Source organism: Zonotrichia albicollis, chromosome 8 (assembly GCF_047830755.1).
Source record: "Zonotrichia albicollis isolate bZonAlb1 chromosome 8, bZonAlb1.hap1, whole genome shotgun sequence".
In the NCBI taxonomy this organism is placed as follows: domain Eukaryota; kingdom Metazoa; phylum Chordata; class Aves; order Passeriformes; family Passerellidae; genus Zonotrichia; species Zonotrichia albicollis.
This window is the reverse complement of record NC_133826.1, coordinates 39,601,419-39,623,140: the sequence shown is the minus strand read 5'-3', so window position 1 is coordinate 39,623,140 and position 21,722 is coordinate 39,601,419. Positions and strand designations below refer to the sequence as shown.

The following is a 21,722-nucleotide window of genomic DNA, read 5'->3' as shown; positions in this document are numbered from 1 at the left end:
AAATGGTGGCTGTAGTCCTGTTGGAGTGATGAAGGTGATTCTGTCAAAGCAGTGATCCTGTAGAAGGGTCTGGTCTTCTTCTGAAGGTCCAGTGGTGGTTATGGAGATCTTGTCCTCTGGGAATCCAGTAGGCAAGCTGCTCCTTGTTGTAGCAAGGCTCAGCTTATATCCAGGTAAGAATTCTTGGATCCTCCCCCTGGGTGGAGCATCCCACAATGGGATGATGGAATTTTATCAGTCCTGCAGAGACACTCAATGGCCCATTCACAGAAGATATCTCCCCTGCAGGGCGTTATCAGGGCTGAGTCATGGAAGAGATAAAGAACACTGCCCCACCTGTTTATAGCAGTTGATGAAGATGGGGATTGAAAACGTGCATTTGGTTACATCTTGCATGGCAACCTGAAACAGTGGGGTAATCCCTGCTCAGGGGGTGAACACCACCCCCCTTACCCAAACTGGCTCAGGTGTAAAACCCCCACCCTGGGAAGGAAGGGGAGATATCTTCTGTGAATGGGCCATTGAGTGTCTCTGCAGGACTGATAAAATTCCATCATCCCATTGTGGGATGCTCCACCCAGGGGGAGGATCCAAGCATTCCTATCTGGATATAAGCTGAGCCTTGCTACAACAAGGAGCAGCTTGCCTACTGGATTCCCAGAGGACAAGATCTCCATAACCACCACTGGACCTTTGGAGAAAGACCAGACCTTTCTACAGCATCACTTCTTGGACAGAATCACATTCATCACTCCAACAGGACTGCAGCCACCATTTAATGGGACGGCTGCCACCACCCTGACCAAGAGGATGTCAGGTTATATCCCGACTCTGTGAGTTTAAGGCAGTTTTTCTGTATCATTGCCTTGATCCTAATTTTGTTTTTGAATTGGAATTCTGACTTAGACTCTCCCCCAAGTTTGCCTTCAATCCGGTGCAAAATTTAGTGTGCTCATTCCTTGTTTTCCTCCCAAAACAGGATTTCCCATTCCTAAAACTTAGCCAGATGGAGGGAGAGACTGCGAGGAAGAGGAAGATGCCCCAGGACACCCAGGCATGTGAGGAGGAAGTCAGTGCCCCTTTCCCCCTCTCTTCTGCTCCATCTCCCAGCCCAGCACGGCCCCCAGCTGCAGGACAACCCTGCTGCCAACACCATCCTACCGGAGATGCACTCGGGGGATCTCCTTTCCCTTCCCTCTGGCATGGAGGCAAATCCCATCCTCTCCTTGTCCTTCCTCCCCCAGAGAAGGAGCTGAGGATGGAGACCAGGGAGGGCAAATCCCCACGGCAGAACCTGGAGGAAGAGGCCATTTTGAGCAGCTCCATGACACAGGAATTCAATGGGGAGGATAATTCCCGGAGATTCCACAGGAAGAGGGGCTCCAAACCCAGCCCAAGGGGCGCTGAGGAGGAAAGACCCACCCTGAGTCAGGAAGGTGGAGAAAGCTTCAGCCAGAGCACAGAGCTGGTGGTTCGTGAGCAGCTTCATGATGGGGAGAAGCGCTACAAGTGCTCAGAGTGTGGGAAGAGCTTCAGGCAGCACAGCACCCTGATCTGCCACCAGATGATCCACACTGGGGAATGGCCCTACGAGTGTGGGGAGTGTGGGAAGGGCTTCAGCTACAGGTCCACCCTTGTGACCCACCAACGCATCCACACTGGGGAGAGGCCCTACGAGTGTCCCGAGTGCCAGAAGAGCTTTCAGACAAGCTCTGATCTCCTCAGGCACCAGCTCATTCACACTGGGGAGAGGCCTTTCTGCTGCCCTGAGTGTGGGAAGGGCTTCAAGCGCAAGTCCCACCTCATCATCCACCAGCGCATCCACACTGGGGAGAGGCCCTACCAGTGCCCCACCTGTGGGAAGAGATTTCAGACCAGCTCAAATCTCCGTCTGCATGAGCGGATTCACACAGAGGAGAGGCCCTTCCACTGCCCTGACTGTGGGAAGGGATTCAAGCATAAGTTCACCCTCATCAGGCACCAGTGCATCCACACAGGGAAGAGGCCCTTCGAGTGTCTCCAGTGTCGGAAGAGTTTCACCCAGCGCTCTGACTTGACCAATCACGAATGGAAGCACCGGTAAGGGACGTTCTATCAGTGCCACAACAGCAGAAGGGCTTCATGCCCAGCTCCAGCTTCATCCCTCATTGGAGGACCCATATTGGAAAGAGCCCTGGTGATCCATGTTCCCCATGATCCATGTTAGGAAGACACCTGTCCCTTTTCCTGCCCCTGCCAATGACATGATGTGGGATGGAAGAACATGAGGGTCTGGCCATGGCCCTGTCATTACATTTACTCCTACCTCAGAACATTGCCCGGGGCAGGAAAAGGACTCTTTCTCACCCCAGGGAGAAGGGTGTCCTTTGCAGACAGGAGGAAATACATTGCCGTGAAGAGCCAATTGTTGATGTTTTAGTTTTCTCTGCAAATAGTTTTACTTATCCCTTCTGTTATCAATATTGTTTTTATTCCTGTTTGTTCCTTATCTCGTTGCTGTTCCCAATAAATGGTTTTTATCCCAGCCCAGGATCTTTGCCTTTTGTGCTTTCCACAAGAGTTGGGAGGGCAGCGCGGTTTTAGTGGGAGCAGAAATTGGGGTACCCCATTCCTGAAGCCCAGCCTGTGGAAACCGAGCATCCCAGCTGGTCCCAGCCCTGGTGGCCATGGCAACAGCCTTGGGAGCGGGTCCCTGGCTGGGGCTGTGGGAACCTCTTCCCCCTGGTGCCCAGGGACAGGAGTGGAGGGAACGGCTGCAGCTGAGTCGGGGCAGGCTCAGGTTGGATGTCAGGAAAAGGTTTTTGCCCAGAGGCTGCTGGGGCCCTGCCCAGGCTCCCCAGGGAAGGGTCCCAGCTCCAGGGCTCTCTGAGCTGCAGCAGCGTTTGGACAGCGCTGCCAGGCCCAGGCTGGCATTGTTGGGGTGTCCTGTGCAGGGCCAGCAGTTGGACTGGAGGATCCTGATGAGTCCCTCCCAGCTCAGCCAGTTCTGTGGTTCCAGGATCCCATGAACCCAGATAAGCCTGGAGATGGGGCTGCAAATGGTTGCCCTGGCATGGGGTCTCCATGGAGCTGCCAAGGGACTGAGCATAGCAACAGGGGGCTGGTAATGGTTGCCATGGAAACTGACCAGAGCAACAGGGCAGTTGTGATGGTTGCCATGGAAACTGACCAGAGCAACAGGGTCCTGGTGATGGTTGCCTGCTAAGGATCAGATTTGTCACAGGCCCTCAGAGGGGTTCCATGGGGACCTTCCAAGAGTCTCGAGGCTGTTCCAGAGCTGGAATGCCACAGGCACAGACAGGGGCTCCATGGACACTTCCCAGGGGTTTCTGGGGATGGTAAAGAGCCCTGTGGTCAGAGGCAGTCACAGCCATTCTATGGTGACATACCAGGGGACCTTGGGCTGCAAAGGCACCGATCTGTCACAGGCACGCACAGGGGCTCCCCAGTGAAATCCCAGGAGTCCCCAGGCTGCCAAAGAGCTGGGATGTCCCAGACACTCACAGGGGTTCCTGTCATGGGCACAGTGGGAGCTTCAAGCAAAGTTTATTAGAAAAGCTCCTGTTGGCTGACAAAGTGCAGAAAGGATCCCCAAATGTCACCGTTGAATTTGAGATTACATAGACTCGGATCAGATGTCTAAGGGCTAAAAGCCACCTATTTTTTCAATACTTTTCTTTAATACCTTGCTTTGCTACAGGTGGACCTCATTGGTCATTTAATTAACAGATTTCGCATGATTGGCCAATTAAGGCAACACCCTTCAGTAAACAACTTTATGGAAAAAACAACCTATTATAAATATTGTCAGTGTACCAGTTATTGATGTTTGTTTTACTTTGGGCAATTCTGGGGGCTGCCTGGATGGGGGAAACCTTCCTGGAGCAGTTCAGTGCCAGGTAAAAGGAGATGCACAGGACCTTTTTGGTCTTCAGCTTCTAGTTTATTGATATCTTATCTCAAGTTTTGCATTGCTGTCCACATCAGGCTCAGCATGCTGCAAGAACACCTCAAAATGTCCCCAAAATATTCGGTTTTAAGGTCAATAAAAGTTATCTCATCCAAATAACTCTTAAAATATATATTATCTCTCCTTATCGACCAATAACTCATCCCTTGACTGTCTATATGATCTCTGCACTGTGCTTTCCTTTACCAATGACTCTGTGCCACCAACACTGCAGAACATGGAGTAGATGAAGACGATGAAAGGAACTACATTCAAATTCCTCCATCTTGCTTCCTATCTAGACAACCCTTAAAAATCCCAAAACATAAATTTCTCACCCAAGGGACATAGTATAGAACCTTTTCATTTATTTCACACTTTGATAAATTCTAATCTGTCTCAAAGCCCTGGAAGTCCTCTCCATGGGCGAAGGTGAAAGGCAGTGTTTCTCTGGGGGCTCAGAACCCTCAGAGCAGACAGAGAAATATTCCCCGTGCCTTGGATTCCCACACATTTAACCTAGAAACTCTTAACATGTGATGTTACCCAAAAATGTTCCAGGAAAGTAGGATTAGAAGGAGAAGAAATGAAAAACAACAGAAAGACAGAAAATCAATAGAAAGACACACACATAGGGACCAACTACTGGGGTTCCAACATCATTAACAAAAGAACACCAGGAGAAGGCAGAATCCAAACCACAGGCTGGCCTTGTGCTCCAGCTTTTAAGCCCCTGGGACTTCATGGGCCCACCCCTCGGGTGGGACTGCTAGTTTCTAGTCCAACCAGAGGCAGGGTAGCACCAGCTGCTAGTGTGTGATTGATTGATTAACAGCTGGGCTAATTAGAACTGGATCAGCATCACCTCCTGCTGTGTGATTGACAGCTCTGCCAGGCCAGGGCTGGGGGCAGGGCTCTGTCCCACCACAAACCAAGGCCTAACCAGGCCCTGCCCCACACGGGCATTCTGAGCATCCCAAGGTGTCTCAGGACATCAATTTCATTCAGCCTCTGACAGCAACCACGGTGACACTACGGAACCTCATGGAACCATGGGTCAGTTGTGACAATGGAGATCCAAGGAAATCATGGTGAGACTCTGCAATCCAGGAATCATGGAATCAAGGAGACCATTGTGTAAATCACCGGCCCTAAGGAAGCAAGGATCAATGATCAAACTGTAGTTTGATTGTGATTGATTTAAAATGGAAACAAGGAGCCATTGTTTCACAGTGCGTCTGTGTGGGGCCAATGGATCCTTGTGACTCTGTTGGGGCTCATGAAACCAAGAAGCCATTGTGACATTGCCAGACCTCATGGAATCAAGGAGACAATTGTGACAGTGTTAGGACCCATGAAGGTAAGGGAACATGGAACAGGTCTGCCTGGTTTGGCCTCCTGGGGGCTGTCTGACAGGTCCCGCTGAATTTGACATGTCAAGGGCTACTTCCCATCTGACCGTGAAGCACTGGGACTCCGTGCTTTTATTCCTATGGGAAAGAAGTGTCTTTCTTGTCTAGGCACCCGTGGCCAAAACTGGGATTCTGCATCTAAATTTTTCTATATCCAAGGGTTACTCCCAGACAAAATCTGCCTCTACTATTCAAGTCTGGGTAGCCTTGGCCTCTGGTGACTGCCTCTCATCTGCCCCTGCGCCACTAGGGCTTGGTGGTTTCCTTCCTATGGAGACCATTGTGACACAGTGGAAGATTTGAAACCAGTGGGCCATGGTAACACTGCAGGCCTTTGTGGAACCTGTTATACTTTAGGAACTTGTGGAACCAAGGGGAACTTTGTGACCCTGCAGAGTACCATGGATCAAAGGGGCCACTGTGACACTGTGGGGCCTCGTGGAACCAAGGACAACTTTGTGGCCCTGTTGGGCCACATGGTCCCAAGGGGCAAGTGTGAAGCAGCAGGGCTTTGTGGAACCTTGAGGCCATTGTTGCATTTCAGGGCCTCATGGAGCCAAAGGGCCATTGTGATCATGTGGGGCATCATGGATCCATGGAGGTCATTGTGACATTGCAAGGCCCCATGGAATCATGGAGACCATTGTGACTCTGGAGGCCCTCATGGAAGGAAGGGGCCATTGTGACACTATGGGAACTTAAGGAACCAAAAGACTCATTGTTGCACTACTTGCCCCCAATGGAACCTAGGGGCCATTGGACACAGCGAGGCTTCATGGAACCAATAGACCGTTATGTCACTGTCGGGACTTGTGGAACCATGGAGACCAATAAGATCCTAAAGGATTTGTGTTGTCAAGGGGCCATGACACCTGAAGGCCTCATGGAAGCAAGAGAACCATTGTGGCACTGCAAGACCTCATGGAAGCAAGGAGCCATTGTGACACTGCAGGGCCCTGTGGAACCAAGGGAACATGAAATAGGTGTAGCTGCCATGGCCTCCCACCAGTCACCTGACAGGTCTGGCTGACCATGGAATGTGGAAGGCCACTTCCATCTGCCCCTGAAACACTGGGGCTCTGGGGTCTTCTTTTCATGGAAAAGAAATATCCATTTTTTCCAGGAATCCATGGCCAAAATTAGGATTCCGCCTCCAAATTTTTATGTAATAAAAGATTGCTCGCAGACAAAAGTTGCCAGGACAGACAAGTCTGGCTGATCTTTAACTCCTAAATGGCAGCACTCACCTATTTTCCAAACACTGGAAGAGGGCTCTGTGCATTTGTGTTCATGAAAAAACTCCATCTCTCTTCTCCAGGCACAAATGTTTTAAATTAGGACTCCACATTCATAATTTCAAATGTCCAAGAGTTGCTCCATCCAAACCTTCCAGGACAGACAGGTCAGGCTTGCCTTGCCTCTGGTGGTTGCTGTTCATCAACTCCTGAAGCATGGAGGCTCCGTGGTTTCCTTCCTATGGAGATCAATGTGACACTTGGGAGCCTTGTGAAAAGGGGCCATTGTGACACTGCAGAGCACCATGGATCCAAGGGACCATTTTGACACTGTAGAGCCTTGTGGAACCAAGGACATCATTGTAGCTCTGTTGGGCCACATAATCCCAAAGGGCCAGAGCAAAGCAGCTGTTGTGGTGTGTTGCAATATCCTGTTTTACCTTCTCCCTTCCCCCTCGCCCCTCGCTGAGTGTGCCCTGTCAATCAGGCTAACATACCAGCAAGGCGTCGTGTGATAGGTGTCCCTAGTCCCTTGAGACCCTGCCCCTTCACCTGCTTGGTGGCTCACCTGTCCCCTCCCCTTCCCCTGCCCTGAGTTTAAAATGTTAATGAGACCATGCGGCCTCGATTCTGTTAGCAGCAGTGGCCCAGTGCAGACATCTCTGTACCAATGGAATAAACATCTGGCAACCTTCTAGCAGAATCCACTCCCTTTCTCTCCACTATCGCCAGAAGCTCTCTCTCCTGAGGAGAACGGAGTCCTGTCTTGTGCCCCGCTGCACTCTGCCGCCAGCCAAGGTATCTCTGGGGTAAAACACCACAGTGCTGCCTTTGGCCCAGCAGCAAGGGTCAGAACCGGCCTAGGCACCATCTAACTGTTTATATTGGGATACATATTCCAAAATATATTGGCGTTCCTGTGGGTGGGCGAAGTGACCTCGCAGCCCGAAGACGGACTCGCAGTTCCTCAGAGAAGCTCTGGCAGCCGTGCATCCAGCTGAAAGGAGCCTGGCTTCAAGACTCCCAGCTAGAGACTTTGGGAATATTCCCACAAAAAGTTTCGTGGACTGTTCAGTGCCTTCTGGAAAGCCCAGCTTCATTGTGGTGAGCAGATTTCCAGAGGAAGAAAAGGGGAGCCTCTCTTGCACCCAGAGAGAGGTCCTTTTCCGGTGGAGACCTGCCTGTACCCAGCCTACAGCTTCCATTTCACGTGAGTATCTCTGCTTTTGGTAGAGCAGAAGCTCAAAAACAGACTCTGCCGCGAGTTCTGTTCCTTTTTGCCTTTGCATTTTTGGCTGCGCAGCCCCACAGACGAGAATTCATAGCGTTCTAGTGTTAGCTTTCCTGCTGCGTGTTTCACTGTTTTTTAGAATTCGCGCCGGAGCGGGATCGCTCTCTGCCCTTCCCCCCCCACGCTCAGCAGCGTGCTCAGACACGTGTTAGGAGACTCTCTTTCTCTTTCTCTTTGCGGGGGAGGGGGGGGCTCTCTTTCCACGTGGCCGGGGGACCTGCGGGGTCGGGAGTGCTCTCTGCACACGCGGCGGCGGGGGGGGCGTCCCGGTTTCGGCTTGCCACGTGGAGTGGCTGCTGTCTCTGCTCCGCGGCGGGGCTGCATTCCACCGCGGGGGAGGCTTTGTTTCTGCCTCGGCTCGGCAGGGCGTGCCCTGCTGCTGCTGCCCGGGAATTTTAAAAGCAGTATATACAGCTGCATTGTGAAGCTTTTGTCTGCTCGTTATCGCTTTCTACCTGTGGTTTTTTTAGAAATTGGTAGCTGATTTTAGCTTTGTTTTTGGTCAGGCGGAATTAAGTACTTTGCTTTTTACATCTAACATGGGTTCCAAACTTAGCATTGTAAAAAGGGGAGTGTATTATAATATTGTTAGCATTTTAGTCAAGAGTAATGTGAAATTCTCTAAAGGAAAATTGAAACAGTTTATAAGATGGCTTTTTCTGCAGTTCCCAAACATTTCCCCTGAAGAAATCCACAATATTCAATTCTGGGATAAAGTTGGGAATGAATTGATAACCTTAGGACAATCTGGCAAACTGCCCTCAGCTAAATTTGTGTTCTGGAGTTTACAAATTCGAACAGCATTGCTCAAACAAAAGGAAATGGAGAAAAAGCCAAATGTAAAGCCATGTACCTCTGCTCTCCCTGTTTCTCCTAGCTCTAAAACCCCTAAACCTCTTTCCCCAAAACTTGGTATTTTAAAGAGTGCAAACTCATTGGGAAGTCGGCTCCCAGAGTGTGCAAGAATACCTGAGTTGTTTTGTTCACAAACCCTGGCCAGGCTGCGTGTCTTTCCCAACCCCCTGTATCCCCTCCTCTAAATCCCAGAGTACGTGTTAGCTTTTCGGAGAGCAGTGATGTCCAAAATGGCCCCCAGTCCCCAGGGGGTGCACAAGATGGTGGGTGCCACGTGGCATCTTCCCAAACCTGGTCTTCTTCTTCCCAAAATCCTCTTAAGCATTCCAAAATTCCATCCCCATCCCCCTCTCCTCCTGTTCCTCGTGACACCTTCCCCTCCCCCCGCCTTTCCTGCAGTACCCTCAGCTCCGCCCCTCTACTCCTCCCAGGGGGCGTCTGCTGATGTGATGTCACCAGGTGACCCCGCCCCCTGTTCCCACGGTATCCCCGCCCCCTGCCAGCCCCTTGACCCCGCCCCTTGTTCCCACGGTTTCCCCGCCCCTTGCCGGCTCCCTTTCCCCGCCCCCTCCCCGGGTTCCCACGGTGGGGACACACCCACTGCCTGTCCCCAAACCTGTAGCTGTGATCCCAATGCTTCTGATTCAAGGGATACAGAGCAAGGGACAGCAGACCCAATGCATGGTGCCATGTTGTCACTGGCTCCTGTTTCGTTTCAGCCTGCAGCTCAAGCTGGAGCAGCCCCAACTGCTAATTGGAGTTCTTTTGGACGACAATTGATTAAAGAGATCTGTAAATCTCATAAAGAATATGGTGCACACAGTCCATATTTCCGTGGCCTTTTAAATTCTGAATTAAGTAGGACTGTTGTGGTTCCACATGATTTAAAACAAATTTTTTCATGTCTCATGACATCCACGGAATTCAAATTATGGGAATCAGCATTGAAACAACTGCTAAAAGATGCTCTCCCAGGCTTACAGGCTGATCCAAACACAGCAAAAGACAACAATGGTAACCCTATCACCATGGAGCACCTCTGTGGTGAAGGCCAATGGTCTTCTCCCTCAGTCCAAGCTGCTGCAATTCCTGCAGAAACACTTGAGAAAGTAAAAGAAGCAGCTGAAAAAGCATTCTTTTCCCTCCAACCTGAGGGGCCTTTGGAGCCCTATAGTAAAATTAAACAGCTACCATCAGAGCCTTTTGTGAAATTTGTAGAAAGGCTAACTAGAGCCATTGAAATACAGGTTAAAAAGGAAAATGCTAGGGAAGCAATTTTAGAAGAAATAGCGTTTACAAATGCAAATGAACAGTGTCGAGCGGCAATCCTCAGCCTTCCTTTAGAACCTCCCCCTACATTAAAAGATATGCTTTTAGTCTGTAACAGGAAAGTGCCTGTGATGACTGTGGCTGAAGACAACAGACCAAGGCTGCTGCCAAGACCATCTCAGCGTGTCGCTGTTGCCAGCCCTGCGCCTTTTCCCTCAGCACAGCAGTACCCTGGGCAGCAGCGGAGACCAGCAATGGTTGAGCCCACTAAACCATGCCTGCTTTTTAACAACCTAGGGCACTGGAGTAACCAGTGCCCCCTGAAAATGGGAATTTGATGAATTTAGAAACGGCAGGGGAGGAGAACTACAAGCCCTCCCTGGGGGTCAACAACAAAAAAACTGAAAAGGGAGGCCCGCCTGCCAGGCGTGCAGACATAAAAAGAGCAGGCCAAGAGAATAAGGGTAGCAAAACAAATCAAGCGCGCGATAATATTAACATTTGTGTAAGTGAAGCAGGTGCTTCAAAGACCAAGTCTGCTAGTCCACTGTTGAAAGTGAAACAAAATAACCTTTGTTGTGACTTAAGTGATTCTGTATTAACCGCATCTTCTGTCAATGAGCCTTACAGGTTGCAGCTGACAGAGTCACTCCACCTGAAAGACACTGACTGGCATTTTGTCTCTATAAATCCTGAACAGAAGGGTACTTGGAACCGAATTCGTTGTAAGTACATCGTCACTGGGGACACCAAACACACACCACAAGAGATCGAAATTGCTCCGGGAATGACAACATCAGATCCCAAGCAATTTGTTCTCAGCCTGCACTGTTTCCACCCACCCCTGTTTCTTCCCAAGGGACAAATTGTTGCTCAAGCTATCCCTGTGCCATCTTTACCTGAAAATATCGAAAAACAAGCGCCCACAGTCACCCGGGTCCAAGTTATTGGGAGAGATAAACCCAAATTGTGGTGCAATGTCAGTGGGGGTGGGGAGTCTAAACGCATTGAGATGCTTGTAGACACAGGTGCAGACTGCACAGTGATTCCAGTACAAGACTGGCCAGCACATTGGCCGTTACAAAATGTTGCTGGTCACCTTCGAGGTGTAGGAGGTCTGCAATTGGCAAAACAATCCAAAAGCATTATTCAATTCGAGGGTCCAAACGGACAATTGGCAAATATCCGTCCATTTGTGTTAGATTATTCAGAACCTTTGTTAGGGAGAGATTTAATGGCCCAGTGGGGTGTAACAATTGATATTCCAGACTCTCCACCGCATTTTTGTGCAGCAGTCATTGAACAACAGTGCCCCACCCAAAAACTGAAGTGGAAAACAGACGAACCAGTTGATGTGAAACAGTGGCCACTCAGTAAACAAAAAATAAAGGTGCTTGAAGAACTAGTAGAAGAGCAACTAGAAAAGGGCCACATTGTGGAGACTATGTCCCCATGGAACTCTCCAGTGTTTGTCATCCAAAAAGCTGACAAAAAGAGGTCGCGACTCCTCTGTGACCTCCGACAAATTAATAATGTAATTGAAGATATGGGTTCTCCCCAGCCTGGTATGCCTTCCCCAACAATGCTTCCCCAAGATTGGAAATTAGCTGTTATTGATATTAAAGATTATTTTTTCCAAATCCCATTGCACCCTGATGATGCACCGTGTTTTGCATTCTCAGTCCCTTCTATCAATTTAGAAGCTCCTATGAAAAGGTACCATTGGACCGTTCTTCCTCAGGGATTAAAGGTATCTCCAGCTATCTGCCAGTGGTATGTCTCTTCCCTGCTTTCCCCAGTGCGTGCAGCCGCAGAGAAGGCCATCATCTATCATTATATGGATGATATCCTTGTGTGTGCCCCCAATGATGATCTACTCACACATGCGCTTGACCTAACGATCAATGCATTGATTGTTGCAGGGTTCGAGCTCCAGGAAAAGAAAATTCAAAAGATGCCACCTTGGAAGTATTTGGGCTTAGAAATTGGAAATAGGACCATTGTTCCTCAAAAACTAGAAATCAATCCAAGGATCAATGTCGGGTTTTCGGCTGTTTGAAGGGCCTGGAAAGGCCCGGAGGTGGCCTTGGGACAGCCCGCGTATCGAAGAACGAGAAGAGGCTTCAGTTCTTCTTTCGGTTTTTATGTTTATTAATTGTTTATCTAAAAGATGTTCTTTCAGCCCGACAGAGATCTGCTCAGCAGTCAGCCATGAGCACACTGTGCCGCCCTCCGGGCAGGCACCTATCTTTATACCCATTGTTACGTGTACAATATTTATCATTTTTCCCCAATACCATTTATTCTTATTACCCGGTGCACTTTCAGTAATAACCAATCCAAAAGTGCCACCATCACCAAAGAAGATGGAGGAGAAGAAGAAGAAGAAGGACAGGACACACCCCAATTCCTCCATCTTACTTCTCTAAACCCCCCTGTACATAAATCCTAAACCCTGTGTCTCACCCTCTAATTAACTAATCTTTTCGCCATTCACCCCGGTGAAGTCCTCTTATCTTCATACAGGTGTCGTCTCCCATGTAGGGTCAAAGTCCTGCCACCAGACACTTCTGGCAACATTCCAGGACTCCTGAGCCCCCCAAGGGTGGTCTTGGTGGCCCGGCACCTCAGGACTGAGATCCTGAGATCCGACAGATCAAGACCCTTGCGGATGTCCACAAGTTGTGTGGGTCTTTGAATTGGGTAAGACCATGGCTTGGTCTGACTAATGAAGACCTTGCCCCTCTTTTCAATTTATTAAAAGGGGGAGAGGACCCAGGCGCTCCTAGGTCTATTACCCCAGAGGCACGGAAAGCTCTAGAAAAGGTTCAGATTGCAATGTCCACAAGACAGGCCCACCGATGCCGGCCTGACCTGCCATTCAAAATTTATCATCCTAGATAAGTTGCCACACCTCCATGGAATTATTTTCCAGTGGGAGGAAAAACAAACACCTAAGGCAAAGAACACACCAAAAAAGGACCGGGACCAGAGGGACTCTCTCTTGATCATAGAATGGGTTTTCCTCAGTCACAAAAGGTCCAAGAGACTGACAAAGCCTCAGGAGCTGGTAGCAGAACTGATCCGGAAAGCAAGGACCCAGATCAGGGAGTTAGCAGGATGTGATTTTAAGTGCATTCACATTCCAGTTGAGTTAAAATAAGGTCAAAATACTATGAAAATACTGGAACAATTGTTTCAAGAAAATGAAGTGTTGCAGTTTGCTCTGGATTCCTACTCAGGACAAATTTCGGTAGCGCGGCCCACTCACAAATTGTTTGAACAAGATGTTCAATTTACTTTAAAATTAAGAACTGCTCTAAGTAGGAGACCTTTAAAAAGGGCTCTAACTGTCTTTACAGATGCGTCCGGGAGGTCCCACAAGTCCGTTATGACTTGGAAGGATCCTCAAACCCAGCAGTGGGAGACAGACGTTGCTGAGGTGGAAGGTTCACCTCAGGTTGCTGAATTGGCTGCAGTTGTTAGGGCTTTTGAAAGGTTCTCAGAACCATTTAATCTGATTACAGACTCTGTGGGATCTCAGGATTTGAGTCCCGGGATGCAGGGCCCCTGTGACCATCCTTGGGGGGCCCGGGAGTCCTGGAATGTTGCCAGAAGTGTCTGGTGGCAGGACTTTGACCCTACACGGGAGACGACACCTTTATGAAGATAAGAGGGCCTCACCGGGGTGAAGGGTGGAAAGATTAGCTAATTAGAGGGTGAGAAACAGGGTTTAGGATTTATGTACAGAGGGGTTTAGAGGAGTAAGATGGAGGAATTGGGTGTGTCCTGCCCTCCTTCTTCTTCCTCCTCTCCTCCATCTTTTTTGGCCACGGTGGCACCTTTGGATTGGTTATTACTAAGAGTACACCGAGCTATAAGAATAGATGGTATTGGGGAAAAATGATAAATATTGTATACGTAACTAGGGGTATAAAGATACGTGGCGGTCCGTGGGACGGCACAGTGTGCCCATGGCTGACTGCTGAGCGGATCTTTGTTAGGCTGAAAGAACATCTTTTAGATAAACAATTAATAAACATAAAACCAGAAAGAAGAACTGAAACCTCTTCTCGTTCTTCGACACACGGGCTGTCCCAAGGCCACCTCCGGGCCTTCCAGGCCCCTCAAACAGCCGAGATAAACCGGACATTTGGCGTTCCCTGGGCGGACAGAGACCACCACAAAACCTTTCGGGGAGATAAACCGGCATTTGGCTTCCACTGGGTGAGCTCTGACCACCACAACCTTTCGGGGAGGGCACCACCACCACCTTCAAAGCCCTGAAGAAAAAGAGAGAGAAGAAGAAAACAAAAAGCTAACAGAGACTGCAAAAAAAAAAACCAGCAGTCACTGAGAATTCCACCTCTCAGTTTCTGCCGAAGACAATCGTAGCAGAACAGCCCGGATTGGAACCAGAAGGCGCCCTGGAACCACTTCTCCTGATCTGCTGGACAGTGATCGAGACGTCCAGACTGCTCTGGCGACAGATTCGGTAAGAAAGCCTGAAAAAATAACAACATGGGGGGCACACTTTCCCAGGAACAACGGGAAATTTTGTCCGCCCTACAGGGTGTGACTGAAACGTATACAGAGGGAATTCCAAAGAAAGAATTAAAACAATTATTACTATGGGCAAGGCTAAACTACCCACTGGCAGAAACGTGCCTGCTATTTGAAGTGGGGTTCTGGCAGGAAATAAATAGACACTTATATTTCTTAGCTACTAAAAAAGATGAGACAGCGTTGAAGCTGCTGTCTCCTGCAAGAATAATGCTGGAAGGGATTTCTATGCAAACGAAATTCCAGGACCCCCAGACGCAGCAGATGTCCGGGGGGGAGGCCTCTCTTAAAGAGGCAGGGGGCAAGGCCCCGGGAAAGAAAAAATTAGCTCTGGCCTTAAAAGGCCAAGAGGAAAATGCTCTTGGAGAAAAAGAGCAAGAAATATTATTAAAATACCCGGTCCCAAAACCCAGAAACCCCGGGAAACCCCCAAAACGTCCAAAAACCCCAGAGAGCATAGAGGACTCAGGGGCAGAGGGGAAAGAGAGGGGACCGGGGGGCGCGCTTTCTCGCGATGCCGCGGCAACGGAGCAGGGAAGCCAGGCTGCAGCGGAGCAGGCGGGGAGCGCAGGTGAAGAAAAAGCAGAGGATACGTGTTTTCACGCGGCTTTGCATGACTCGGGACCGGGGGCAGCGGCAGCGATAGCCCCGACTGGCGGGGATGCGGGGGCGTGTGCGGCAGGCGGAGTTCGCGAGGGCTCGGAAAAGTCACGGACCGGGGCCGGGGCGTCTGACCCAGGCAGCAAAAAGGGGGAATTTGTGCTGCCCCAAAAGGCTGCCATGCGGGGGCGTAGGAGGCGTGCGGTTGTGATATCAGAGCCCATGCGCAGGTCCGCCAGGATTGCGGAATGCACGCGGCCGCCGGCGGGAGGGAGGCTGCTTGTACCGGCAAAAGGGGAAATAGACACGGGAACAGAGGAGGAGGACACAGAGTCAGAGGCAGACCAAAGGGGAGATATCTCAGGGGTGGAACAAGATGGAGACAGTGAAAGTAGTTCGGGAGACACGGGGAGCGGCTCGGAGAGCCCGCAGACGCAGACAGCGCAGCCCGGGCGGGAGCGGGACACACCCCCTGTGACATCCCGGGCGGGGAGGGGCCGCGTTAGGAAGTTCATATCCCGGGGCCCCCCGCCTTCTCCAGACTTGGTGCCCTTGATCAAAACCCTTGGAGTCCAAGACTCACCCCCTCAGGAGAGACGTTCTGGTGTTCAAACCCCAATTTCAGCTGAATTAAAAGCCGAAAGCACGCTGTCCGAGACAGGGAGGCGACCAACATGGCCGCCAGCAGGAAGTGAAGCAACAGAGTACGCTACGTCACAAGAGCCAGGGAAGCCGGTGACAGCGCCATCTGGTGGCTGGAAGACAGAAGTGCACGCCACGCCGGATTGGATCGGCGGAGCCACAGCGCCATCTCGTGGCGAGACTGCAACAATGCAACAATTTTTCCCAACATTATATAAAAAGAAAAGCATTTTAAAGAAAGCAATGCCAACACAACAAAGGGATTATCCATCGACTTCAAGGTTTCATGAAGATGATGAAAGCTCAGATGAAGAACAGCTACAAGAAGGAAATGTTATAAAGATCACAGCATCAGAAGGGGTTCCTATATGGATGCTGTCAGCAGCAGAAGCAACAAAGAGCTTCTTGCATTCAGTGGACACCACAAAAAAGAAACATCAACGGGATCCTCGAGCTTCCTTTTCGGATTTGGGAGCGAGGCCAAAAACCTCAAGGCGAAGAATGAGACGTGATGAACCAACCACATCCACAGCACCATTATTTATACAAATTCCAACGGAACCTGAAGAAGAAGAAGAATTTCAGGGGCCAGTGAAGACGATGGATTGGAAGCGAATCAGAAAAGCGTTGGCAAAAGAAAAGCATTTATTCCCGGGATCAGGGGATCTGACAATGCCAGTGACATATGATGCCCAGGGACAGAACCCGAGGTGGGAAAGGATGGGTCATGAAATACTCAAGGATTTAGGGAAGGCAGCTCAAACTTTTGGGCTGAATTCACAATACTTCAAACAGCTATTAAGAGGGACATTCGCTACATATGATCTCACACCATATGACATTCGAAGTATTGTGGCAATGATTCTCACTGACACCCAAAGCCTTGTCTGGGAAAAAAGATGGAGAAAATATCTCGCTGAATTACGGAACAGATACCAAGGCGGGCCAAATGCAAACCTCACAGAGGGGCAGTTAGCAGGAGATCCTCCAGATGACAACCCAGGGGAACAAGCAGCTAGGCTGCCACGAAGAGTATTAAGTGACATCAAGGAGGCAGCGAGGATGGCAATTATGCAAATCGCACCAACAGGAGCTCCAGAAGTCCCGTTCTCTTGCATCAAGCAAGGTCCCACAGAGCCATTCATGTCGTTCATCGATCGACTCACGCAAGCCGTGGATCGACAGGTGACGATAGAAGAAGCGAAAAGGCCTCTCTTGGAAAGCTTAGCCTTCGGCAATGCCAACCCGGATTGTCAACGGGTGATTAGCGCCATGCCAGGACGGCCATCCTTGGCAGAAATGGTGGAGGCATGCAGCAAGGTGGGAACACCTCAGCATGTCGCAGCGATTGTGAAGAATGAATTGAGAGAGGAATGGGAGAATCAATTAAAGGGACATTCAGAAAAGCAAGCAGAGGACAAGACCCTGGAGAAGATGCTGGAAAAAATACTGCATCAACAGAATGAGAACATCAACAAAGTTCTTGCAACGATGCAGAAAAAGAACAATCCCCCAAGAGGACAGTGCTATAGATGTGGGGAGCTTGGGCACATGAAAAGGAACTGTGCACAAACACATACGCCAGCGCCGGTACAGAAGGCGGAAAGGCCAGTTTGCGCACGGTGCGGGAGAGGAAGACATCCTGCGAAAGAATGTTATTCCCGAACAGACGTGGATGGAAATCCGTTACCGTATCCGGGAAACGCAAGGCGGAGCGCGAACCAGCGCGCTCAGACACAAGTACTGGCGGTGTCGCAAGAGCAGACGGGGCAATCATCAGTGAGCAACAAGCAGACGCCCTCAGCAAAACCCTCAGCCGATTCCACAGTGACCCAGACCTCCTCCCACCAGGGGCACAGTGCACATTGGCAGCTTCAAAATTAGTATGCTTTCTAGATGAAAGTCATGCGGAAATACCAACAGGTGTCCGCGGGGACTCGTATAAGAAGCAAGATTTCCTGATAATCGGACAAGATAAATGCAGTATTCTTGGACTCATTGTCTATCCAACAGTTATCTCAGCGGATAAAAATACAGAATTGACAGTGTTGGCAAGAGCACTTCGTCCACCATTGACTGTACCAGAAAACACTGTGGTTGCGAGAGCCTTTGCACTGTCGCCACACGCAGTTGGAGAGGTCATGTCAATCTTCGACGAAGAAGGTTTCCCTATGAAGGAACATGTTGAAGTACATACAACATGGGTGAAGCACATAGGTCGAGACCGACCCACGCTCACATGCCAATTGACATGCGGGAACGGAACAATAGCGATCACAGGCATGCTCGATACAGGGGCGGATGTAACAGTGATATCATACATCTTTTGGCCACGCAGCTGGAGCTTGGTCGCGCCACTGGGTTCTCTCTCAGGCATAGGAGGAGCATCTCTATGTCTGCAAAGTGAGAATTCTGTCGTTGTCACGGGACCAGGAGACAAGACGGCGGTCATTCGTCCTTTTATTGTCCAAAAGCCGATCACAGTCTGGGGTCGAGACCTTTTGGCACAATGGGGTGTGAAGATCGAAGTGGATTTTTAGTAGGGGTCACTGCAGCACTCCCCACACTGAAACTGACATGGAAAACCAATAAACCAGTTTGGGTGGATCAGTGGCCCCTTGAGCGGAAAAAGTTGAGTGCTTTGAGAAACCTGGTCCGAGAACAATTGCAGGCAGGACACATCAAGCCAACAGACAGCCCTTGGAATTCTCCAGTGTTTGTCATCAAGAAAAAACTATCGGGCAAATGGAGATTGCTACACAATCTCAGGAAGATCAACGACGTCATAGAAGACATGGGACCGCTTCAATTGGGACTTCCATCTGTCTCAATGATTCCCAGGGATTGGCAGCTTGTGGTCATTGACCTCAAGGATTGTTTTTTCAGTATCCCACTTCATCCAGATGACGCTCCGAGATTCGCCTTTTCAGTTCCGAGTATCAACAAGGAAACGACTCTGCAGCGGTACCATTGGGTCATTCTTCCACAGGGTCTGAAAAACTCTCCGACGATCTGCCAATGGTACGTGGCACGAGCTTTGGCACCAGCACGGAAGAAATTTCCAAAGGTAAAGATCATTCATTATATGGATGATTTGCTCATTGCAGCATCAACACAACAGGAGCTGCAAGAAGCTCGTGACTGTGTGATCGCAGAGGTGCAGAAGGCAGGTCTTGAAATCAGCATTTCAAAGATTCAAGAGGTTGCACCTTGGACATATCTAGGGTGGAAAATTTCAGAAAGAACAATAAAGCCTCAAAAAGTGGAGATCAGCACCAAGATCACCAATCTGCACGATTTGCAACAGCTTCTGGGAGAAATCAACTGGATGAGGCCGGTTTTGGGAATCACAAACAGCGACATCCCAGCGTTGCTCGATCTTTTGAGAGGAGACACAGACATTCGGTCTCCCAGGACACTCACGCAAGAAGCAAAGAAGGAATTGGAGAAAGTTGCAGACGCAATACAGAAAAGGCAAGCACATCGATTTGTTCCAACGTTGCCTTTTCAGTTGGCAGTGCTGGGGAAGAAAACACAGTTCCATGGTTTGATCTTCCAATGGGACGAGTCGCAAAAGGACTCTTTGATAATCATAGAGTGGATTTTCCTACCACATAGGCCCGCAAAAACAATTCTTACAGATTTGGAGATGGCAGCACAGATCATCATAAAAGCGAGAACAAGGTTGCTGACGATGGCAGGAAGAGAATTTTCAACCATCAGGTTACCCTTGAAACAAGACTATTTCGAGTGGGCGATGCAACAATCGAAAGACCTGTTAATCGCATTGTTGGCATTCCCAGGAACTTGCACAATCCACTTTCCGCAACACAAGATACTGCAATCGCAAATATGTTATAAAACAAAACCAAGAATAAGTGAAGAACCTTTGGACGGGATCACAGTGTTCACGGATGGCTCAGGGAAGACACACAAGTCAGTGATCACGTGGAGAGACTCAACGACAGGGGATTGGGAATCTGATGTGAGGAAGGTTCAGGGCTCTCCACAAATTGTGGAGTTGGCAGCTGTTGTCCGAGCATTTCAGTTGTTTAAACAACCTCTCAATCTGGTGACAGACTCCGCATATGTTGCGGGTGTGGTCAAGAGATTGGAAGGTTCACTCTTGAAAGAAGTCAGTAATGGGGTTTTATACTCCTATCTGACGAGCTTGAAGGCATTGCTAGAGGGCAGGGAAAGAGAGTATTTTATCACACACATTAGAGCGCACACGACACTTCCGGGATTTCTAGCGGAGGGAAATGCTCGAGCGGACAGGTTGACAATGCCCATTTCGCAAACACTGCCGGACATTTTTGAGCAAGCAAGGTTAAGTCATGCGTTTTTTCATCAGAATGCGCAAGCGCTGATGGAGTCCTTTCGTCTCACAAAGACTCAGGCGAGGGAGATCATTAGTGCTTGTCCAGACTGTCAGTTTGTGCAGCCACCTTCTTCCACCGGAGCTATTAATCCGCGGGGGCTGCAAAGTCTTCAGTTGTGGCAAGCTGATGTCACGAAATATCCATCTTTTGGGAGGCTCAAAAATGTTCATGTTTCTGTAGATACATTCTCAGGTGCAGTCTTTGCTTCAGCACATGCAGGAGAAACAGCAGACCATGCTTGCCGACATTTTCTGCAAGCATTTGCAGCATTAGGTGTGCCTCAGGAGATAAAAACAGATAATGGTCCAACGTATACAGGCAGGGTGCTTGACAAATTTCTGAAAAAATGGGGTGTCAGACACACGTTCGGTATTCCACATTCACCCACAGGTCAAGCGATCATTGAAAGAACACATCACACCCTGAAATCCCTTCTGGACAGACAGAGAAGGGGTGAACCAGAGGCAACACCTCACATGAAATTAAATAAGGCACTGTATGTGTTGAATTTCCTAAATAGCTCATCCTCGGAACCTAATCCACCAATCGTGAGACACTTTCTAAATAGCACACAGGCAAAGCTAAGGGAAAATCCCTTGGTTTTGATCAGGAACCCAGAAACAGGACAAATAGAGGGTCCTTTCAGACTAATCACTTGGGGCAAGGGTTTCGCTTGTATCTCCACAGATCGAGGTCTAAAGTGGGTGTCGGCGCGGCACGTGAAGCCATTCCGGACGCGAGAACCCGAGAACACTGATCCGAGAAACAAAGAGACGAGTACTCAGACAGAAGTTGAGACTCAGGCCGGAAAGAGCGATCCTGAAGAAAAATAAAAAGAAACTAAGGACTTTGGGGATTTCTGTATAAAAACGTAATAATGAGTGTCATGATGCTTATGTGCATCATTCTTTCATTCATTGCAGCAAGTAAGGGAGAAGATTTACCTGTAAATCAGCCAAGGCAAAATCTATGGGAGACTTTGGCTCAAGCAGCAAATCTAGATAGTATTTGCCTGACACATTCGAGGCCAGGAAAACCATTTTCTGCATGCATGGTTGGATTGCCAGTGGACGAATGGCCAATTCCAGGGCATTCCGCAGTTAACATTTCACAGGTCATTGAAAATCCTGTGAAAGAGTGGTGTGCTTGGACACATCTACTTCCTGTGGCTTCTACAGAACCTCAGGAATTGGAGATTTTTGGGTCCATGACAATGGGATTCTGCATGCAGTTTGAGGTTCCGGAGGCCACGAAGGCAAAAACTATCGATTTGACTCCCAATCATGAGTTTTATAAGAATGCATCGGCTTGGTGCAAATATACAAAAAGAACTGCCAAAGGATCAATCCAAGTCCCAGTGCAATTGCCATGGGGTTTGTTTTTAATTTGCGGGGACAGAATTTGGCACGGCATTCCTGCTAATGCCACGGGAGGTCCATGCGGCATTGGGGAAATTTCAATGCTGTCGCCTGATTTGAACATGCTAAGAGAGAAAAGGCGCAGAGGAAAAAGATCAATCCAAAA

At 49.3% G+C, this 21,722-nt stretch overlaps 1 protein-coding gene across 1 annotated transcript in view; it reads left to right on the top strand.

The window, feature by feature from the left end:
- Positions 1–1,258: 1,258 nt before the first annotated feature.
- The window catches only part of LOC113460804 (uncharacterized), a 387,551-nt gene continuing 367,087 nt past the window's right edge, over positions 1,259–21,722 (top strand). The window contains exon 1 of the mRNA XM_074546610.1: positions 1,259–2,024. Within this exon, the coding sequence (XP_074402711.1) occupies positions 1,259–2,024 (766 nt within the window). The remainder of the gene's footprint in view (positions 2,025–21,722) is intronic.